General features: G+C 40.5%; 1 protein-coding gene across 1 annotated transcript in view; it reads right to left on the reverse strand.

Moving 5' to 3' along the window:
- Positions 1-20788, reverse strand: part of LOC124149370 (calpain-B-like) — a 39032-nt gene extending 18244 nt beyond the window's left edge. The window contains exons 1-8 of the mRNA XM_048392719.1: positions 20275-20788; positions 12122-12191; positions 7940-8044; positions 4942-5095; positions 3762-3939; positions 2440-2526; positions 1575-1660; positions 476-553 (exon numbers count right to left, since the gene is read on the reverse strand). Coding sequence (XP_048248676.1) covers positions 476-553; positions 1575-1660; positions 2440-2526; positions 3762-3939; positions 4942-5095; positions 7940-8044; positions 12122-12191; positions 20275-20412 — 896 coding nt within the window. The 5' untranslated portion in view covers positions 20413-20788. The remainder of the gene's footprint in view (positions 1-475; positions 554-1574; positions 1661-2439; positions 2527-3761; positions 3940-4941; positions 5096-7939; positions 8045-12121; positions 12192-20274) is intronic.
- Positions 20789-22312: the final 1524 nt, after the last annotated feature.

The following is a 22312-nucleotide window of genomic DNA, read 5'->3' on the forward strand; positions in this document are numbered from 1 at the left end:
AACGTGCAGATTTCGGTCGACTGCAGGATTAGAAAAAAGGGTACCGTCAACTGGGCGTCGACAGGTATTCTCCAAATCATGTTTTTAATCAAGGTGTTCACCTGATTTGATGTACTTCGCGAGGTAAGACCCGTTTTATTACAATATATATCTTGATTATCGGTCAGATCGTCTTGACTGGGCGCCGCCATTTTGTTTGAAGCAAATGTAAGTGACATGAGAGGTAGAACCTGATTTGTCAGGGAGATAGAAGGGACATCGTAATAACCAATCGTGGTGCTACGATAGCGCCCAGAAATTCCAGCCTAGTTCGGCAAGGGTGGAAACTGGACTTCCACAGTCTGTTAACTCCCTTGCCTCGGGAAGATGCTTGTATTCGCGAGGAAAGCATCCTGTACATGGAGGTACTCCTCTTTAGTCCCCTTTCTGTTTTAATGAGAACGTCGGGTATTTTATGGAAACACTGTGCACTGACCAGAACTCCCCGTCTGCCTTCTTGTGGTAATCGATCTTCGACCTGTTCCTGGAACTCATCAGTTTCCAGTTCACGTCGCTGAAATGCAGACAGTTTGGGTTGCATTTCGCAGTACACATTCATGTATGACTCGTATAACAGAATTTGAATCACAAATGTAGTGACGTTTTTACAAATTTTATTACTTGCCCGGGAAGAGATCACCCGTTTAATAAACATACAGCTGTATTACACATTGTGTAATACCAAAACGCGTGCTTATGTACACTCGGAACACGAACAAATATTGAAAGCTCTCAACATCCCTTGGCTTATTCACGGACATTGCGTGTGGAGTTGATAGATCACTGAGAGGAGCTTATGAACACTCGATGACCCCAGCAACCTTCTTGCTAGGCTGACGTCACATGGCATTGTTTCGCCGATGGTTCTTACGTCATCGGGTATTGTGACGTTACTGTAAACTTTCAGGTGCAAGGCCCGTTCCACAAGGTGATCGTACTGTAGCGCAACGACAGTCGTTAGGTCTAAGTTAAAGTATGTGAGTTGCGATAGTCTTAGCCCTTCGATAATTTTGTGAATTCTAAAGGTGGACCGTTGTATGGTATTAAAATTCATACGTTTCAACGTTTGACGTGTTTGAAGTATTATTCTGTTAAACTCATTTGGACTATGCCGTGGATCGTGTATGTGTCAGCCTATTCATACTCAACAGTATAATTCTAAAAACGTTATAAATGGCAAGTAATAAGTAAAATACTAAACTCGCTCCGTAGTTAAACCAATTTTATGAAACTCATGAATAGTTGTGGTATCTGACTCGCTTTCGCTCGTCAGATACCACAACTATTCACTCGTTTCATAAAATTGGTATTACAGGGGAGCTCGTTTAGTATTCTATATGTCATACTACTGGGATCTATAATTCGAAAATACACAAACTCACCTATAACCTCCTAAACCCTCTGTCCTGGCATGCTTGCAAAGTTACGGGTATATATATGTCTCTGTTATTGACGGACAAGATGACTGAAACATTGCCGATGTGGTGTATAACGTTTATACTCACCCACCCCAATATTGACGCAGATTGACTTACCCGTCCGACCAAGCACCGTTCCACTCGCCCTTACCCCAAGGATTGCGCAGGCGCAACAACAACACCTCCTTCCCCTGCACTTCCACCTGTGAAATCAGGAGAACATACTGACATGAGACAGGACAGGGGATTGTGTGTATCATATGCGATAAGCTGATACTCTCTGTAGTCAATGCCCTCGGTTAAAAAAAACAGGACATAATGTCACTATTTTCCTACAATTTCGATGTACAGTTTGCCAATGGTTTGTATGAACCCCAGTGCTGAGGTATCATGGGTGGCAAAAACCCTCGTGCATCGTATCTGTTGTTCTGTATCGCTGAAACCTTATATTTGTTTGTTGGTTTTTCAACGCCGCACTCAATTCTACTTTGATAGTTGACTATGCGTCCGATTCGAATATCCTGACGACCCTGTCAAATTTCACTATGAGCTAGGTTTGTTTGTTGTTTAACGCCGCATTCAACAATATTCCAGCTATATGACGGCGGTCTGTAAATAATCGCGTCTGGATCAGACAATCCAGTAATTGATATCATGAGCATCGATATACGAAATTGGGATACGATGACATGCGTCAACCAAGTCAGCGAGCCTGACCACCTGATAGTTAGTCGCCTTTTACCACAAGCAAAGTCACCTGTTACGGCGAGCATGTGTCGCTGAAGACCTATTCTACCCGGATCTTCACGGGTCGAAGCCTTATATAAACTGCCAGGCAAAAGAAATTATATTCTTTCTTTTCCCCGGCAGTTTAGCCAAACCTTTGAGGGACTAGCGTTAACAATGAAGTGCAACTGTTCTCATCACATTATCTGGTGGACTACGATATTCTGACGCAATGTCGTGACAGGTTTTGACTTACTGTGACTATGTCAGTGAGGCTGTAGGCGTGGCCTTCATACAAACCGTTGTCACGTCGGGTCTCACGACGGAAAGAATTAATTCTTCTCTGAAATGTAATATAGTCAAGTGATAAAATACGACGAGACAAATTGACATTTGGGATATTCACACTCAAGTTTTCAGAACCAAAATAATAAATGTTTGACATATTGACATCAAACAAGCTGCAACGTTATCTTAATAAAGCAGACAAGATTAAAAAAATCAGGTATAAATACCCCATGAAATACAGCGTAATTAGTTTATTATTACTTCAGTGAGAAAGACTGAGTTTTCTGAAGTTGAGACGAGTGATATTATCATTGCAGTGAACATAACACCTGATTTTTTTACTGCAGTTACCATACCACTTGATATTTCACTGCAGTGAACATACCAATTGAACTCTCACCACCACCCCCCACCCCACCATCACCAACACACACGCACACACACACGTCACGAGATGAGAGAAAAATATTTCACGAGACATATGAAATATCCTTTCTATCTTAACATTTAATTTACCTGCTTTACATGGCATGGGATATAAGAATCAAAAGGTGATACACGAACTTCATTATAATTCTCTCAACATAAACGCCATTAATGAGAAAATATTATATAAAGCATTCGTTAAGAACAGTCATAGTGACCTGTTTCATATACTACTGCCAGGACTTGCCATCTTGCGGAGTTTGCTCTGAAAATCTGAGTGTAACCTTGCCTGGGGTATTTTGCAGACATTTGTATTCTCTAATATCTGTGTAGATGTATTATTCATTCACAGAGCACTGTCTCATTGTCTCTTGCAATATTAGATCTGGCCTGTATCCTTCGTGAACGTTGAGCAGTATACTAATTCCTGAAACTTGCGACACATCGGAGGAATTTGGGAATACAGGAGATCATGTTGATAATCTGAACATGGTTTTACGCCGCTTTGGCAATGTTCCATCAATATCACGGCGGGGTAAACCAGAAATGGGCTTCACACATTGTACACATGTTGGGAATCGAACACGAGTCTTCGGCGTGACGAGCGAACGCCTTAACCACCAGGCTACCCCACCGCCCTTAACAATACATGACCTTAGTACTTGGTGTTACGGATATAGAAAGGTTTCCAATAACTGTCGAAACAAAAATGAAAACAAGAACAGGACAAAGAATTTCAAACAGAAGGGAAAATTATGAACATATTAACACAAATAAGAGAACCAATACAAACTTTGGGTCAACGGATACGAAAACCAAGTAATACAAAAATCGCTTAATAGAGCATGGCTTGGTGTTACCTACAAATATGGCCCCTCCAATCAAGGTGTTCATGTTGCTGCAATCCTGCAGGGCTCGTGCCAGAGCGTCCCGGGGAGGGTGGGTTTCAGTGAGGTCGATCAGCTCCGATATACCACCCGTCATGTCCACCAGGGCATCGTGGATCCGGCCCCCGTCAATGGCCTCGTAACTGCCATACAGCCTGTGTAGAATATGAGAGATTGAGTGAGTGAGCTGGGCACTGTTCCACAAAGCGATCTTAGCGCTATAACAGTCGTAAGTCTATGTTAAAGTATGGGAGTTACGATCAACATAGATCTAAGATCGCTTTGTGGAACGGGGTCCAGGGCTTTACGCCGCCATTCCATTCGTAGATCAATGCTCATGATGTCAATCACTGGATTGTCTGGTCCAGACTCGGTTATTTACAGACCGCCGTCATATAGCTGAAATATTGCTGGAATGCGGCGTTAAACAAGAATCGAACAAAATAGAGCCAGTCGTAACAATACACACTTAGAAACAGTATTATGAAACATTAGATTACAAATTGTCTTGAAAAGATGTCAAAAACTGAGGTTTACTGTACACTTTACCGCAAAACTCGCAACATCTTAAGCCCCTAGCCCGTAATCCCTATTGATAAAGTTGTCATAAGTTGTAGCAGGATCACTCGGGTCAATGGGGTCTTATGCGTCCCTCGTTAGGTCTTATACCACTCGACCGGCTCGTGGCATAAAACCTAACGCGGGATACATGAAACCCATGTACCCTCTACAACTTATATTGTAACATCATACAAAAGACAAGGCACTAGTGAATGTTGTTATACTCCGCAGTCAGCAACATACCAGCAGCTTAAGGTCTACCTGTAACAATGGAGTCTGTATCGAGTAAACAAGTAGTGTCAGGGTACGAAGCCACATAGCCATCCTAAGTCCCGTTCCACAAAGCGATATTATCGCTAAGACCATATCTCCCATAGTCTAACACTAAGATAGTTTAACATTGGTGCACCTTGGTATATTCCGCACCGGAAGTCGTGCACGGACGGTACACAGGACAAATAGAACAATTAGAATCCATTTCTGTGGTCATATTGTCATGACAACGGTCATGCATGGTGTTATTATTTCCTATAAACGATTCATCAATATCCCGACGTTGATGCTGATCAGAACAAATCCCCGTTGATATGACCTACTTGGCATAAGCCTTCTCAAGGAGCGGACACCAAAATTCATTTGGTTCCTTCTGATTGCTGCAATAGATAAGATCGCCGCTCCTTGTGGGCAGGCGATCATCAATGACGACTTCCCGCCACTCGCCGTACTGCCAGAAATAGAACCGGAATATCCCTGGCAACAATAAGAAGATTTGTGACAATATGAAGAGGAAAAGACGATAAGTGGACCATGTTTAAAATTAGCAGACGTATCAAATTGTTAGTGAGTGAGTCGCAATGAAACGTCGCGTCTGCTGTATCTAAGGGCATGATCGTCAAGTCGGGAATCGAACCCGGGTCTTCCGCGTGACGAGCGAACGCTTTAACAACTGGACTTCCCGACCGCCCCGAAACACATATAAGGAAAAACTAAATATAGTGCCTGAAACATCCCGGTTGTAGAAGTGAGGTGAAATGGGGTTTACCGTTGCGTTCAAGATTATTGCACTTGTGTGTGTGTGTGTGTGTGTGTGTGTGTGTGTGTGTGTGTGTGTGTGTGTGTAAAATACAAAAGGCCAAAGCTGTGTGTGCGTGTGTGTGGTTAATTAAGAAGGTAAGCACCATAGTAAAAACACTAAAACATAATAGTCTGTAGCTGTAACGGTAGACAGAGTGCGGCCCTTTAACGAGGCAAATGGAGACAAACAACTCGCACAAACACATCATGTTACCAACAATTGTGTTAATAGATCATAAAATATACTCTACATATTTTAGTGTCTATAGTAATAGCATCTCAAAGGGCCGACAGACGAATTAGGATGGGACACTGCCGCTTGGATATTTTTACTTTCATCTGATTTGGGATTATACCCGTGTCCCACAAATTGTAGGCGGGCAACTGATCATGAATGTTGCAATGCACTTTAATTTTACGCATGCACATAACTAAACTGTCGGGCAAAAGAAAGTCAACACCCATGTTTGATAGTGGCTAAATAAAACAGACAAGGAACAGTTATTCGATGGTGATGTTACATGCATCATATCAATGAGTATCTCACAACACGGTCGGGTAGCCTAGAGGTTAAAGTGTTAGCTCGTCACGCCGAAGACCCGGGTTCTATTACCGACATGGGTACAATGTGTGAAGCCCATTTCTGGTGTCCCCCACCGTGATATTGCTGGAATATTGCTGAAAGCGGCGTAAAACCATACTCACTCACTCACTCACAACAGGTCACGTGTACATGACGTATCACGGAACATGGCGGTCGTTATTTCACAGTACAGTCATGAGCAGTGTGAATTTTCAAGTGTATACTTTCTATTGCCCAACACTTCATTTGTCCAGTGTTGGGTCGCCTTGTTGTGTCCACGTTACTCATGTAATTGGTAATTAAGTTTTTATATACATTGTCAGTTTGTAAAATGTATGCTTCTACAGCTATGTACCATGACATACTTCCGGAATCTATCCGACATTTATGTCAGAAGTTGATTCATATTATCTTAAGTGCATTATTTCTATCATTATTTCAGTAACGATGTCTCAACAAACCGCTGTTAAAAACTTCGGAATATTAGCTGTTTTGCTGTAATGCTTATAATCATTTCTGCACATGAGCTAGATAAGAAGCAGTTGTAATTCAAAAAGTCCACCCCCTTTCTCAGAGAGATTGATAACACCCTTTTGAATTTCTGAATCTCCAGGTTTACTGAATGAATCACACTGTGCGTTAAGCGTAGGTGTGAGTTATATTTGTCCACTTTAATCGGCGTCAAAAAATAAACAAGATCATTGAGTATTTTTGTGAGAAAATAGTATTTATATGTGTTATTTTACCCGTGCCATTGCTCTTTAAACATGCAACTGGTAATGTTATACAGGGAATTTTGAACCCTGAGAATTATCTAATGAAAGTAAATAGAAAAGACATAGTGGTAACGGTATTTCCCACGAGGTATTTCAGCCGTAGACTTCAAACAGTTTGGTTGAAATTTGCTCAGCATTACTGGACAAATTCGCTGCGAAAGTTAAGAAAGTCTAATTACCCACGTGAACAAGTGAGAAATATTAATAAGTCCTGATGGTCAGGAGTCGGTCGAGTCCTTGACAACGGCAGTGACTAATAATTAATAAAACATGACGGACATCCTCGATTATCCAGTGTATTATTTCAATTATATTACCATAAATATCCTGGACCCATTCGCTACCATGTCTTCGTTAATCCATAGAATGTACATAGCCGTGAAGATCCGGGTTAGAATAGGTCTTCAGCAACCCATGATTGCCGTGAAAGGTGACTTTGCTTGTCGTAAAAGGTGACTCACGGGATCGGACTCACTGACTTGGTTAATGCAGGTCATTGTATCCCAATTGCGAAAATCCCATTGTATCTATCGATGCTGGTGATGTCAATCACTGGATTGTCTGATCCAGACTCGATTATTTACAGACCGCCGCCATATAGCTGGAATATTGCTGAGTGTGGCTTTAAACAATAAACAAACAGACCTAGCTCATGGTAAAATTTGGCAGGGTTGTCAGGTTATTCGAATCGGAAGCAAAACGAAGCTAAGTTTGCGAATAGTATCAGTGCCTTTATCGTAGTACAATTCAGATATAATATATTGGATAGTCGAGGATTGGTGGGGGCACGGGTGGCCAAGTCTTCTAAGGCGCCGCGATTCGCTGTGCAGAGTTGCGTCCCTTGGGCACGCCAGAAACCTATGATTGTGGGTTCGAATCCCGGTTCGCCCCGATTATGTTTCTTGGTTTGTCAGCACCATACCCGTGCTCGTGGGTTTCACCGAAGTGGTAAACTTCTGAGACCTGCATCACTTCGGGCTTTCCTCCCACATTAAGCTGACGCGACGCGATATAACTGGAATATTGTTAAAAGCGGCGTTAAACCCAACTCACTCACTCACTCACTCGAGGATGGGTGTGGGGAGTCACAAATATCTGGTTCTGGGGTAATATGTTCACCATTGAACATAAACAGGCACTCATTGTACCAGACATGCCTACCTGCGTAGTCCCTGTCAAAGTCCTGGTCAGTGCGCACGATTCTGTTGAACAGTTTCTGGTTGTGACAGGCCAGAGAAACAGCTCCCGCCACAAACCAGCAGTTACCTGGAGAAGACAGAAACTTCTGTTAACAGAAATACTACGGTACCTGTTTTGATCCAAGATCGGGATTATAGTTTCCATTTCATTTATGACCCAAAAGAGTGTGTTTATATATCAAACAAAGAGTTTGCATAAACGGTATACACAGATTATGAATAGTGTAAAAGACGATCGTGTTTCACTGGGATTGGCAAAACAGAAACTTTATTACTCTCCGGGTTACGTACACAGCATGTCGAGGATTTACAGGAGGTAAGGTGAGGTGAAATGGGGTTTAACGTCGCGTCCAAGATTATTGCACTTATATAGCAACGTGCATGCACGTGTGTATGGCTGCTTGTACTAGTCCGATTTTAATGCTAGCACACTGAGATACCATGAAGCAGTTTAACATGAATACCCCACTCAGACACAGTATACTGACTCCAAGCCGCCAGTCCTTGTATTAGCCACTTAATGCCGAGCGCCAGGATTTACAGGAAATCAGAGTTATAATGGCGACCAGAATATATACTTGAATGTATATCCATTACTATTTTATAAGATTTGGATAGTTTCTTCATTAAGATGCGATTTTACATAGAAACAGCTAGACAAGTTTTTTATACAGTGATGGGTGGACAGTGAAGTTTAATGGAACGTACAGCTGTTTGGTGAAATTAATATATTTCATTTAGATATACAACGAAATTCGACAACTGTCCCAGCTGTTACATTAAGTGCATTCTTACATCGTCCACGCACACTATCAGTGTTGTCACGGAGACAGATATATGTACATGAATTACACTGACAGATATATATTTCATGATAGTCTACGCCTGTGTAGTCTTGCAATGATTTAACAGACACATCAAGGATATATCCCTGAGACAAACTACTCCAAACCTTACACCCAAACAAAGTACCGGAGAATTACAAGAGAGGAATCTGATGTTCACATTGGCTGGCTTGGTGGTCTGTTACCATGGATACGTCAATTTTGACACCCCCGTGACAGGTGACCGGTCTGTACATTGCAAACATGATACCGTTACACCGTGTCAACTCAACTAAACATGGCAATGTGGACTACATACGGACAGTTCGACCTTTACTTGTCCGTGTGAGTAGTGTTTTGCGAGTACCTAGGCCCATGGCTACAAAACTATGCCTATGTCAACAAAATTACACCTTTACCTAGAATATCTCTGCAAATTTGTGACAAGTATTGTGTGAGAGTTTTTTTGTCATTAAATAGGCCCATGCCTCCAAGATTGCACCTTTACCTGCACATGTGACTCGGACTTCGAATAGAAATAAGACTTTATGTCACCATGTTTAGGCATTTGGGATTAGCCTTTGCACCTTAACATGCGCATGTGGCTTTACATGTGCATCTTTACTTGGTCAAGTTCATCTTGAATTCCATGTTATACCTACATGTCTGCACATGTGACTTCGTGGTCCTACTTTGCTCAGACTTCTGACTACATTACATTGTCTTTATCTCAACACGTGACAAGCTTTTGCACCTCTACCCGGACAGGTGACTTTGTCTTCATATTTATTTACCTGAACACGTGGCTAGCTTTTGCACCTTTACTTAGACACGTGACTTCATGTCTGCATCTTCACCAAGTTCATTCCATCATTCACTGAATAACTGCTTCTATTAATGATAACGTCCCTAGCACGGTTACCGCAACCACTCATTTGTTCTTCATATTCTATCGTATGTCACTACTGTAGGCCGCGGGTTAAGCCGTTGTAAATGTCTGCCAGCTAATTAGATTTGTAAAACTAAATACTGTGTTCAAAAATTATATCAGCTTTATATTTAACAGAGATCTTTATCCTAAGTTAAGAAGGAAGGAAAGAAGATCGAATGAGGGAAGCTCTGTTACGATATGTACCGACTTTACATGTAGCTCAATCTTTGATATATGTGTTGCTAAGCATAGTTTTGTAAATGGAGGGTCGTATTCTATCACAGGCATTTAACATGGGCCTTTGTCGTCATATGGCCTTAAATTCCTAAACACTTGATACCTGCTAAAGATTGTCTCTTCCCTGTTTTCAACTGAATTCGTGTGCAGTGAATTCAAGAATGTACCCTTGTCTCCGCTCTTTGTGAGACGTATTGTACAGAAGTCCCCTTCAGTGTGTGCAATGACAGACCTACTCTTCTGTGGTCACGTGTATATAATGCAATGCCTGCTAAGATACAGGGCTGCTGTAAACCCGAGACGTGACTGCTGATGTTGACCTAACCTTGAAGTAGAACCAGCCTCAAAACAGCCTTTATCTTTGTACAATGCGACGTGTGGGCGGTTATTGCACATGCCCAGAATGCCAGATACATGTATTTCAAAGGAAATAATTCATATCCCTTGCCAAGAATAATAATAATGGATCAAGTTTGATTAACAAATAAATACAAACAAATAAACTTGATCAAATTAGACCCATGTGGGCATCATTACTACCAACGTTTCAGCCGTTATTTAACCGAGGTAAACACCCCTGTTGGGAGAAAGTGTCAGGAGGAGATAATTGGTATGAGCGCTGTCCTGATTGAAAGGCGAGATTTAACAAGGGACTGTATCAAAGAAGTGGAATGTTTTTACAAGTCAAGTGTCACAGCTAAGGAAGTGTTACTGTAAATGTTACGAGTTTGGAAAAAACTTACCTATTCTCAACGATGCTTTTATATTAAACAGAAGGTAGATGGTGTTGAAAGTGTTACTAACAGCGCATTCACACAGGTATATGGTTATGTAGATAAATGTATTTAGTGCGACCTTCAAAATATATTTGGAGATATTTCCACTTCAGATAGGATTTTTTTATTATTCATTCATGATCTAAGAAACACGAGATCGTATGTTTAGTTCCTGGCTATTCTTTCCGCATGGCACCTGCTAGCCAGACCTTTGAACAAGCACTCAAGGCCATACAAATAAAACAGGGAAGGAGATTATCTGGGTTTTTTCTTATATAATATTTAAAAAGGCAGTGGTCTGGTATAAATGTCATAAATTGAAGCAATACTGTTGCAGCAGTGTCACGTGATAAATACCCGATCACACTATCTACATATCAACATGAAAGTCACAGGACCAAGAGAGGTTCAAAGAACAATGGAATAATTTGAATCGTTTGTGGTTAGCAGTAGATGTTCAGTGATCAGGGCCGGTGGGGTAGGCCGGTTGTTAGAGCGTTTGCGAGTATTGGGAAAAAGGGTTCGATTCCCCACATGGGCACATTGAAGTCTGTTTGATGTTCCGGGACTACTGCTGAAATCCCACCTTATTTACCGTAGTTATCAAGCGGATTACCCAATGGACATAAGCCTTTTACGAAAGAATTCATGTCTATAGCTCGTCACGGCAACAGACTGTTTTGCACCTTACTTGTTTCATTTTGTGTGTTCACATCCAATATCGACACTATCCACAACTTCAATTTAGTAGTGTACCCACGAATTAATTGTGACAGGTGTCGTCAATAAATATAATTGATCTAAAACGTATTTATTCTGATATTCGTCCATTGTACAGCAAGGCTGACGCACAGCTTCCTATCCCGCTTTCTGGACGACGAAGGACGTCCACTTGTATACTACTCAAAGGAAGTTAAGGAACACCCGATTCTTTCATATTGTTATAGTTATTCTGTCACGTTTTGCCATGAGAGATTAACTATGGTAGTGTAGAAGAACTGGGTCTTCTTTAACTTCTTTTGAGCGGAATATCTTATGGACATTACGACGTAACAATACATTAATCTAGAAATTGCTAATCTGAACGATTTCACTACTACGAAACCGCCGGGATGAATTGGGGCTTGAACAAGGTTGAAGTTTCAGGTTATACACTGTAGCCAATATTCGTGAAGATTTCCAAAAACCAATGACTATTATTACCGCTTCGGTTATAGAGAACTGTTAGCTATGTCTTGTTGGTGGGAGGACACGGCATAGATTCTGTACATTCAACCTTAGACATTCACGCTAGCCCGAGACTACTGATTTGTTACGTTACTCATCTGTTGGTTACCATCATGCAGGCTGATAACAGACATTCAGCGTTCACATACCGAGTTCCCCCTGCTGCATGTCATAGTACTTGGCTCCATGGACGATAAACTTGGCATCCTTGGTGATTTCCTGAAACAGAAGAAACATTATTCCCCTTGTATATTTGAACGAGATTTCACACGCGCTGAACTTGTTTGTTTGTTTAACGCCGCACTCAGCAACGTTCCAACTATATGACGGCGGTCTGTAAATAATCGAGTTTGGACCAGACAATCCAGTGATAGACATAAGGTGCACCGATCCACGCAATTGGAATACGATGACATGCATCAACCAAGTCAGCGAGCCTGAACACCCGATCCCGTTAGTCGCCCTTTACGGCAAGCATGGGTTGTTGAAGACCACTGGCGCTGTAAGGGATATATGGCTTTCCAAAGGTATTAATCAGAACCGATCCACACAACATGGTATTTAAAGCTATGGTTCAAGTTCATCAATATTGTTCCTGCATTACAGTATGAGTAAAGTTGCAGCTTCTATTGGTGAGAGAGTGAGTGAGTGAGTATGGTTTTACGCCGCTTTTAGCAATATTTCAGCAATATCACGGCGGGGGACACCAGAAATGTATTGGTAAGAGAACACTTTAACACTGCATCAAAGCGCAAAGAGACGGCTAGGCACAAGTCCCATCGTCAGAATCAAACTGACAAATGGTAGGGCATACATATTACTTGTAGAATCTAACGTTAGAAGGGTTTTTTCCAATACACACCCTCAGAATAACTAGTGACATAACTGTTGACAGTTATGACACTACTGTCAGTCAGGTCTGAGTGTAACCGTGCTACTATTTGTTTGTTTGTTTGTTCTTTAACGCCGCTTTCACCAATATTCCAGCTATCGTTGCCTTTTACGGCAAGTATGGGTTGCTGAAGACCTATTCTAACCCGGATCTTAACGGGTTGCAAGTAAAGAAGATCTTACAAATTTGGTGAACGCACTGGCATGGTATAGGGGACAAGCCAACGTATATGCTGGAATTTCTTGGTGGAGACAGTAATATATGTTTTCGGTCACTGCTCAAACAAATAAATCTCAGAAAGGAGGAGTCTTTATGGTTTTTTCCTAAACATATTTATAAATCAGGAAATCTGGCTTGTCCCGCGTATAATATATTTTTGAGGGTACAACCTGAGGACATTATTTCCCCCGTTTCTTTTTCCTGTAACACATTCGCGGCGTACAGTTTCGTTTACTAACTACACGGGCTATGAATCAGTGTGGCCACTGGGGACTGGTAGCCATCACAGCCTACAGACAATACTGAGAGAAATATACTGTGTTTTGGTGTGGATCTCGGGAATGTCTTGTTCATGGACGCAGAGCAATATTGCACAGGACATGTGGACAGAACACCTGTTCTGATGACCACCATGTCCAGGAGCTATGGTCGGGGTAGAGAATAGGTCTTCAGCAACCAATGCTTGCCGTAAAAGGCGACTAACGTGATCGGGTGGTCAGACTCGCTGACTTTCGTTGATGCATGTCATCGTATCCCAATTGCCTGGATCGGTGCCCATGATGTCAATCACTGGATTGTCTGGTCCAGACTCGATTATTTACAGACCGCCGCCATATAGCTGTAATATTGTAGAGTGCGGCGTTAAACAACAAACAAGCAAGCAAACACTTGCGATCTTTCTCCGACAGCTGTAAAATACCATGTTGAGGGGCGTAACAGTCCCATCTCTCTCACTCACTCTAAACTAAACCTGCATGTTTTAATGTTAATGAAATAATAAAAATCACCTATGCCACTATATATTCACAATCTGAAAGCTACACGTGACATTTACACGGACGTTTATAAGGACGTAAATACCATACATAATAGATGAAGGTAAGTGTATCCGCACTGAAACACATGATCCAGCAGACCACCGTCACGATACAACACCCACGTCTCGTCTGCAGTCACGGTTGAGTAATTACTTTAAACATCTGGATTGCCCCAAGTAATGCCTTGTGACACGTACCATTGCCCTGCCCCCAAGTCATGTAGATATCCTGTAGAACTACTCCGTGTGTAAGTCCTGATGACACTGATACCGTTATTGTATAAAACAACCCCCGCACCGCCACATACACCGTTATCATCAAAAGGATATATAATACTCGATTCACTAGACTTCCCGAAACGTTCTCCGCTTGTTATTTGGTTATGCAAAAAATATATTTTGGTGTTTTACTTCGGTACTTAATTTGGCCTTTCTTTATGTAAGAAGATACACATACATACACTACTGCCTCGAAGTTCATTCCCCTTACATGCATAGGCAACGCGTTACGCAACGCGTTTGCACCCCATTGGTCACTCGTGTGGAACCCGTCAGCCACGCGTGTGACACCCGTGTGCAACGCGTTAAAAGATACATATGTTTCCCTAAAGCCTGTATTCCACATTCAGAGCCAGGAGGAAAACTGATTAAAAGGGAAGAAACTTGCCCTTACATATATGCAGAGACATCATCTAAATATCTATATATGTAAATGTTACGATACTGTAGCTATATGTACGAACTATTAAAAAATGGGCATAAGGTCTCGGAGACGAAGGCTATAGATACTATACCATATTCGATGTTTTAGATGATAAAGTACATTATTTGGTATAATAAATTCAGTTATTGATATCTACAAAATTTAATCGATTTCAGTAAACATGGCATGATAAAATAAAATAAAATTTGTGACAAATTTTTTCTTTGGTATCCATATATGAATTACTGATATCAAGTAAGGAATAGATAGTAAAAAAGCGCCCTATATATTGTTCTTTGGGGATTGTATTGAGTAACGCGATTGCATCACGGTTATAGTGTTAAATGCTTGTCTTTTTCTGCACCATCACTTCTTTCATCATGAAAAAGTGTTTAACAAATCAACTAAATAATTAACCAAGGAAATAATACTAACCCGACCTGCGTTTATCTATCTCTCTGTCGTAATTATCGTTAACATGTGTTTACTTTTAAGTACTGATTAAGGAATGACACATCATCGTAACATATATATACCGTATACAGGTAGCACGCCGGTACTTTGATTATATAGCACCCGTTACCCCGAGTTACTGTGTAATGGTTCACCCCTTGTTTTCAGACCTGCCATTCAGACACACAAGTCAGGTGTGACAGTAACCACAATCTCACTGGTTATGCAGATTTGATACAGAGAGAGAGAAATGTTTATTTTTGTGTCACACGCACATGCCGTCATGGCATAGTGTGATTTCAGAACAAAAGCTTGTACATCCAGCCGTATTAGGCTTATGAGACACATTATAATACAAGTGTATCCATTGTGAAATAATAATAATAATAATAATAATAATTAAATAAATAGATAAAATATTATATATATGTACCATACTAATAAAAATATAAGTGGTGTTTAACTTTTTTTTAAGTAACAATAAGAATTGTAGTAATAATGATAATTAACTTGTATAGTTTTGTCTTCCTTTAAACATATAATATAGACATTTAGCTACAATGTGTTTAAGTGATTCCTCTTGCATAATAAAAATCAATTTGTCTGAGCTGCCTAAATTTTTAAAAAAACCACTGTTAATAGCAAAAGCTTCTTGTAAAAGATCAAAACGTAAGTCATCATAAAAGTTACATTCGATTAAGAAATGGCATTCATCTTCAATATAAGTAGGGGGAGCATCGTGATCATGAGAGTATATACAATATTTACATATTCTTTGAGATAAAGGAGTGGGAGGTTCGGAGTATCGGCCGGTCTCAATATGCAGTGGAAGATTAAACCTTAAGAAGGCAGGGGTATTCCCGGGAAGGAAACCTACTCTCGCAGTAGGTCACTAGAGGAGAAACTTCTCTCGCGGAATAAGGCGAGTATAACAGAGTAAGCAGGGGGATTATCGGCTGTTGGGTAAAAACAAAGCTTCAGAAAGATCGACGTCCTGTCCCTGTGTACCACCGTTGGTGGTTTTTCAGAGAAATGAACTGAAACTGTGAACAAACCTACAGATTACGGATTGAACGCCAAAAGTGTCTGTCAGGTTTCTTAATGCTTCATTACTTTTGCTCGAGAATATGGAAGAAGAAGAAAAAGAATCTCTGGCTTCTTCTCGGCTGTATGACACTGGCCGCTGGGGCTCACTAGCTGCCGTGAGTCAATTTGCTCGCTAACGCAACTGACAAGAGACTGGGCTACCGTCTGTAAAGACAGCGTAATAAACTTGGCGGCAATATTTGTTTTACGCATTTTTGAACACTCCCATCTGACACATAATATTTTCAAAACATTTTCAAAAAGGTTTCATTGTAGTTTTTCAAAAACATTTCCTTCAAAACATTTGATTAACGTTTAAGAATGTTATTGAAATGATTTTAAAAACATCATGTCATAACATTGGCGATACTGTTTCATAACATGTCATTGCAATGTTTTTAACATATTGCAGAAACGTTATCGCCATGTATCAAAGTGAGTACCGCTGTGGATTGGTAATGCAGTAATCGAACATTTTCAATGTGTGCGACCCATTTTCGTCCTGATATTGCTAAAATATTGCAAAATGCGGCGTAAAATCACACTCACTCATATTTGCTTAAAATACTACAAGAATTAAACAATTGAAACGAGTTTTGTTACACCTAAGTGACGTAGAACTTGTTTATATGAAATCATGAAAAAATGTATGTGTTAGTGTTGCACATTTAGATATATAGTTATCATCCAAATGCGATTAAATGATTTATTACCTCCATGCAAATCGAATTTGAACCACGTTTTAAAAGGTTTATTTGTGGCTGTATTATATGAGTCATTGGTGTAGTCAGAAATGTATAGTAAATTTATTACTCATTCACTGCAAGGGCGTCCTTGTATACAGGGCTATTTACAGTAATTGTATCCTCTCGCATACATTGACTGAAATAAGAAGATACAGTCGGTGTATTCCTGGAAATGAAACAGTTACGATTTTAGAGTTTATCTCTGAGTATTTTCCATAACAATGTCGCACATTCTTCAACGTGTGCATCCCTCCCCTGTGTATATTGACCATACTACAATACCTACCTGTACATAGTTGCTGCTCGAGATGGCATGTGTACGGGTTGACCCAGTGAGACTGTATTGTTGTCATACGTGACAAATCACTGCAGTTAAGGTGTAGTAAAACTTTGAATATAAAGGTAGTTGTCGACGATAATTACCTATTAGCTATTAGGGAATATTACGAGCTTCACAGGTCAGTGATGTTCCCACGTTAAACGGAATACATTGTACATAATTTAAGAATGCTATGATGGATAGATCTATAATGTGTTTCATATGAACACCTGAATATTATCCTACACAGCTTGTCCGATTAGGACAGTGATTCTAGCTTGTAACTTTGATAACATTAAAACCCAACTGACTCACAACACGAGCTATGAACAGTGAAAATCTCAATACGTCCACTACCAGCCATACATACTTGTTTGTTCGTTGTTTAACGCCGCACTCCACCAACATTCCAGCTATATGACGGCAGCCTGTAAATAATCGAGTCTGGTCCAGACAATCCAGTGATTGACATCATAAGCATCAGTCGCCTCTTACTTTTGTTTGTTGTTTAACGCCGCACTCAGCAATATTCCAGCTATATGACGGCGGTCTATAAATAATCGAGTCTGAACAAGACAATCCAGCGATTGACATCATGAGCATCGATCCACGCAATCGGGATCGATGACATGCATTCGCCTCCTACAACAAGCATGGGTTGCTGAAGACCTATTCTACCCCGGATCTTAACGGGTCCTATACATATACATAATATTGTAAGGTGGAGACTATCAGTATTGCCTAATTTTCAAACGATCGCTATTGATTGAATGGGCAGGTTTGCTAAAATAAAAGTGTTCGGGTAAAATCACTACTTTTTAAGAACAGTGGACTCTGAACCGAAACGAGAGATTGTGTGGGTTGGTTTTGGTGCACTGTGCGTGTGGGTGGTGTATAAAGACAGCGTCCACTGTATTTAAATCCTCTCCAACCTACTCCCTAAAGTTGTAGAAAGGTGGTATCTTTTCGCGTTAAACAATTCCAGGCAACGGGACACATTTTCTTGCTATAAAAAGGGAAAAGAGCACGGCTGTGTATGTCATCATGGACTGTGTAACTCGTCGAGTAAGCCATACAGCATATATGGTATTATTCCCAGCTGTGCCCTGGGGTAACCGAGTTCAGCTGACGAAGCGACAGCTGCAACTGTGCAGGATACAGGGTGTGGCTTAAGTTCAGGTGACAAAGCTGCCTCGTACAGAATGTCAAAATTCTAATAATTCAAATTCATTGACCGACATATTTAGAAATAAGTAATCGCGTGCACTTGTGTATTACACTTCTATCGAAGTTGTCGAACATATGTGACTCAGTACCATGTTGTGACGTACTGTAATGCTGTTTTATACGTCAGATAGTCGTACGGAAGATGATAGGCGTATGGTACAAAGCCAGGGCTGCTGATTGGGGAAGCGTAGAAAGAGCAAAGGGGTTTATGGTAAGCGTAGCAAAGGGGTTTATGGGAATGAAGTATTTGCTAGCTGAGAGAGAATTATGCCTTGGACTTCGAAGGTAGGAATATCATGACAACATGACATATCCCGGGATATGTTGGTTGTTGTTAAACGCCGCACTCAGCAATATTCAAGTTACATGACGGCGGTCTTTAAATAATCGAGTCTGGACCAGCGATCCACCCGATCCAGTAAGTCGCCTCTTACGACAAGCATAGTCGGCTCTCTTTCTCTCTGCCTATCGCGTTATTTCCCAAGAAAGGGTCATACAGAGATTATTACTTAAGATAATAACATGCGCAGGTAATATATGACATCACAGGTAATCTGATGATCCCTCAGTGTCTACCTGGGGCGACGGAACTCAGGTCAAGCTACAGGTTAACAACAACACCCAGTTTCTACGCCTGTCTCGTATCGTCCTTCCAGTCAGTGCGTCGGAATTTCTGTTTCTCACACTTTGTGCACGATATCTGATACTGCAGGCCAGATCGCCCTTCAACTGTTCACAACAAAATCCTTTTCTCTTGTTTACATTTAAATGCTTTCAACTCCTAGATGCAATTGCGTGTGAAGACAATTATACTTGCCTGCTTACAATAAATTATAGGTAATGAGTTTCCTTGAAATGTTTGCAGAGTCACGGCATGACTGTATTGTAGTCATGGTGTAGCTATACACGGTTTTAGCCTGTTTCACATTGTATACGTTCCCGATATAGACATAAGCCTATGGCATATATGCACTACCATGTAGACGTTAGTATGGTATACTACGATGGACTATTTCTGTATATCAACCATAATTAGAGTGTGCATACATAATACAGGTTCATGCCCAAATTAATATCCTTCACCACCGAATATTTCTAATCAAAACATATCAATGACTTTGCAGTTTATCTGTTTTAGCTTAGCTGCAATTTCATGATCAATGCAACAAGATAATTATCTGCTATGGTATGTATCATAGGCCCCATAAACCACGGTACAACAGGTATACGTTAAATGTCGGGTTTTTTAAATGAGTTAACAAGTAAGTTGTAATTCTAAATGCATATCAAATTACTACAAGGAAATAAAATGTTTAGGAGTCATCGGCGATTGCAGGCTTTCAACACCACACTTAAGGTTGGACTGTTTACACAACGCATCACAATGCACGCAAGCAGAAGTAATAATAGCGTCCCATGTCAAGGCTGGGAATGTGCTGACCCGTCCGTAAATTTGATTAACAATTCAAGTCTCAGAAGTTTTAGAAATAGAGTGTTAATAAATTTAAACACTGACTGTGACCAGAGACCATATAATAGTCTATTATATGGTCTCTGCTGTCACGTTATGGAGAAAACATTATCTTGTGCATTGATATTTAGAGTAATTAAGGTACAAAATCAATAACTTGATAATAGTATGGATGAATATATTGATGCACCTACTTTAAGAGAACGTATACTGTTTAAATTGTAGGAAGGAATCCGTATAGCGTAAAGCGTCGATATATACAGATGTTAGTGTTAGTCACATTATGCGAATAACTTCCGTGTCTGTATGAAACAATAGACTTTCACTGAATCATACTCATTGTTTCCCGGTGGCTGACAAAATACTTACCTTCGGTCTCTTCCACTGGACGTACGGCGATCCTTCTCCCTTATAGTACAGCGATCTCGCATCAGCGGGGAAATCGTCGTCTTCATACAAACCCCCAATCCGCAGTTGTCTCTCCTTCAGTGTTTTATAGTCGGACATTTTGTTTTACCTGCCTGTAGCGTATGTCCCGCGCGACGCTAGAGCGAGCAGACGACAGGCGTCCTGGAAAGCAGACGATCGATATTTGTGACGTCAAGCACGTGCTCTGAGGCGGCGTGTTTGAAAATCCAGCCAAACGTGACAAGTCAAGTTAACATCAATATAACACACTTGATAGGTGGATATGTCAAATAATGGTCCTTGTATTGAGGAGACTGACGTTTTGGCCGGACTAGCTACTAGTAGTTAAATATTTGCTGCCATCCAGCTTGGGTTGCTTCTTTCAAGGAAAAAATGTGGCATGTAAACACAGCAAAATCCACTGCTTCGTACCACGAGACTTGCTCCCGACTCGCCGACACTGCTTACATCAAAGTTCAGCGTGTATTTGCAGCTACTATATACGACCCTCCCATCCTAAGCATGTTTCCCATCACGGATGTGTTTCCTAGCAACCGGGCGATAGAGGGAACAATTAATGACAATGGTTATGTGTAGACAGCAAAAATGTAATAATAGCTTTAATTTAGTGCACAGCTCATCATGACTTGGCTGAAGTAAATAAATGCATATTTTACACTAAAATTGTTGTGTAGTTTTTTATGACATGTTTAAACATTTAAACCAAAGAAGAAAGAGGGCCAGGGTTTGTTCTTTGATAAGGCTTTCCTAAACTACGCGAGCGTTATAGCGAGGCAGCTTGCTTAATACGTTTCAAGAACTGACGTCAGGTAACGAAACATAAGATAATCTAGATTTCTGTCCCTGTCACCAAAACAATTGATAAACACTGTCAATGCACTGCAGTCTCCCCGAAAAAAAGAGTGATGAGCATCGAAAAAGGCGAGGCCTTGTTATGGCTTGTTATATTAGTCTCTCGAAGCAGGCTGTTCTGTTATCCCTTATCACAGCTAGGTGCAAGCGTAATATATATTCACATACACATTAGAAGCGTGTACCATCGGTGAAGTAGGTAACTTGTCTCTCGTTACACTCTTCGCCATTTTGTGAATATGAATTGGACATATATTTATACCTCGTCAGTGTTCTTGTGTAACTATGAATATAAACGAGATACAATAGAATATGATTTGAAAATATTATATTTTTTTATATTCTTGACACTAATAACATCCACCATTTTCATCGTAGGTGGGCCAAAATGAAAACATGAAAATTTATGAATCAAGCATAATATATCAGGTATAATCTCGCTCGGGAAATACAAGAATTCTGACACTCGTTTCGTAAAATTTGTATGACACACATGCCAGTGTAATAATTTCTTTATTACCCATTCTACCATGAATTTGGAAATTTCTCGTTTCTGATTGGTCAATCAGGGGCTATTAAATCACAATAAACTCCCTCTGATTGAAACAGCTGGTTTGACGGCCGCATCATCGCGGAAGCTACTTTTTTCAGTCATTGTCGGTAGGCATATTTAAATAATTATATCTACAATTATAGGTTACAAAATGCAAAGTTGCGGTTACTACTATATTCAAATGATGTGTGGCAATACATTTCGAGCAAAAAACACGAAAGAAATGTTCAAAGAGAATGTATTTCACAGAGTGCTTAGAATTTCTAACTTTTCTGTATACGACTGTGACGTCACGCTTTTTCCGTCACAATGTGCGATATGACGTCATAATAGTGACGCGCGGTGTAGAACGAAAACTTTGCAAAGCTTGTCTAGTTTTCCTTAGGCGTGCCCACCATGTCATATTAGCTGACCAAGTGGCCGTGCTTATATGCTTTCAATGCCTGTCATATGGTCGAGTGAAGTATTACAGTAACATACTGCTTGAGCATATACAGCACTAAATTTAACATTTGAAACCTCACGCTGCGCGTTCGGTTCCAAATTCAATTTAGCGCCTTTAAATCTACAGGT

The sequence above is a fragment of the Haliotis rufescens genome, unplaced genomic scaffold (genome assembly GCF_023055435.1).
Source record: "Haliotis rufescens isolate VD_foot unplaced genomic scaffold, xgHalRufe1.0.p SCAF_11, whole genome shotgun sequence".
Classification (NCBI taxonomy): Eukaryota; Metazoa; Mollusca; class Gastropoda; order Lepetellida; family Haliotidae; genus Haliotis; species Haliotis rufescens.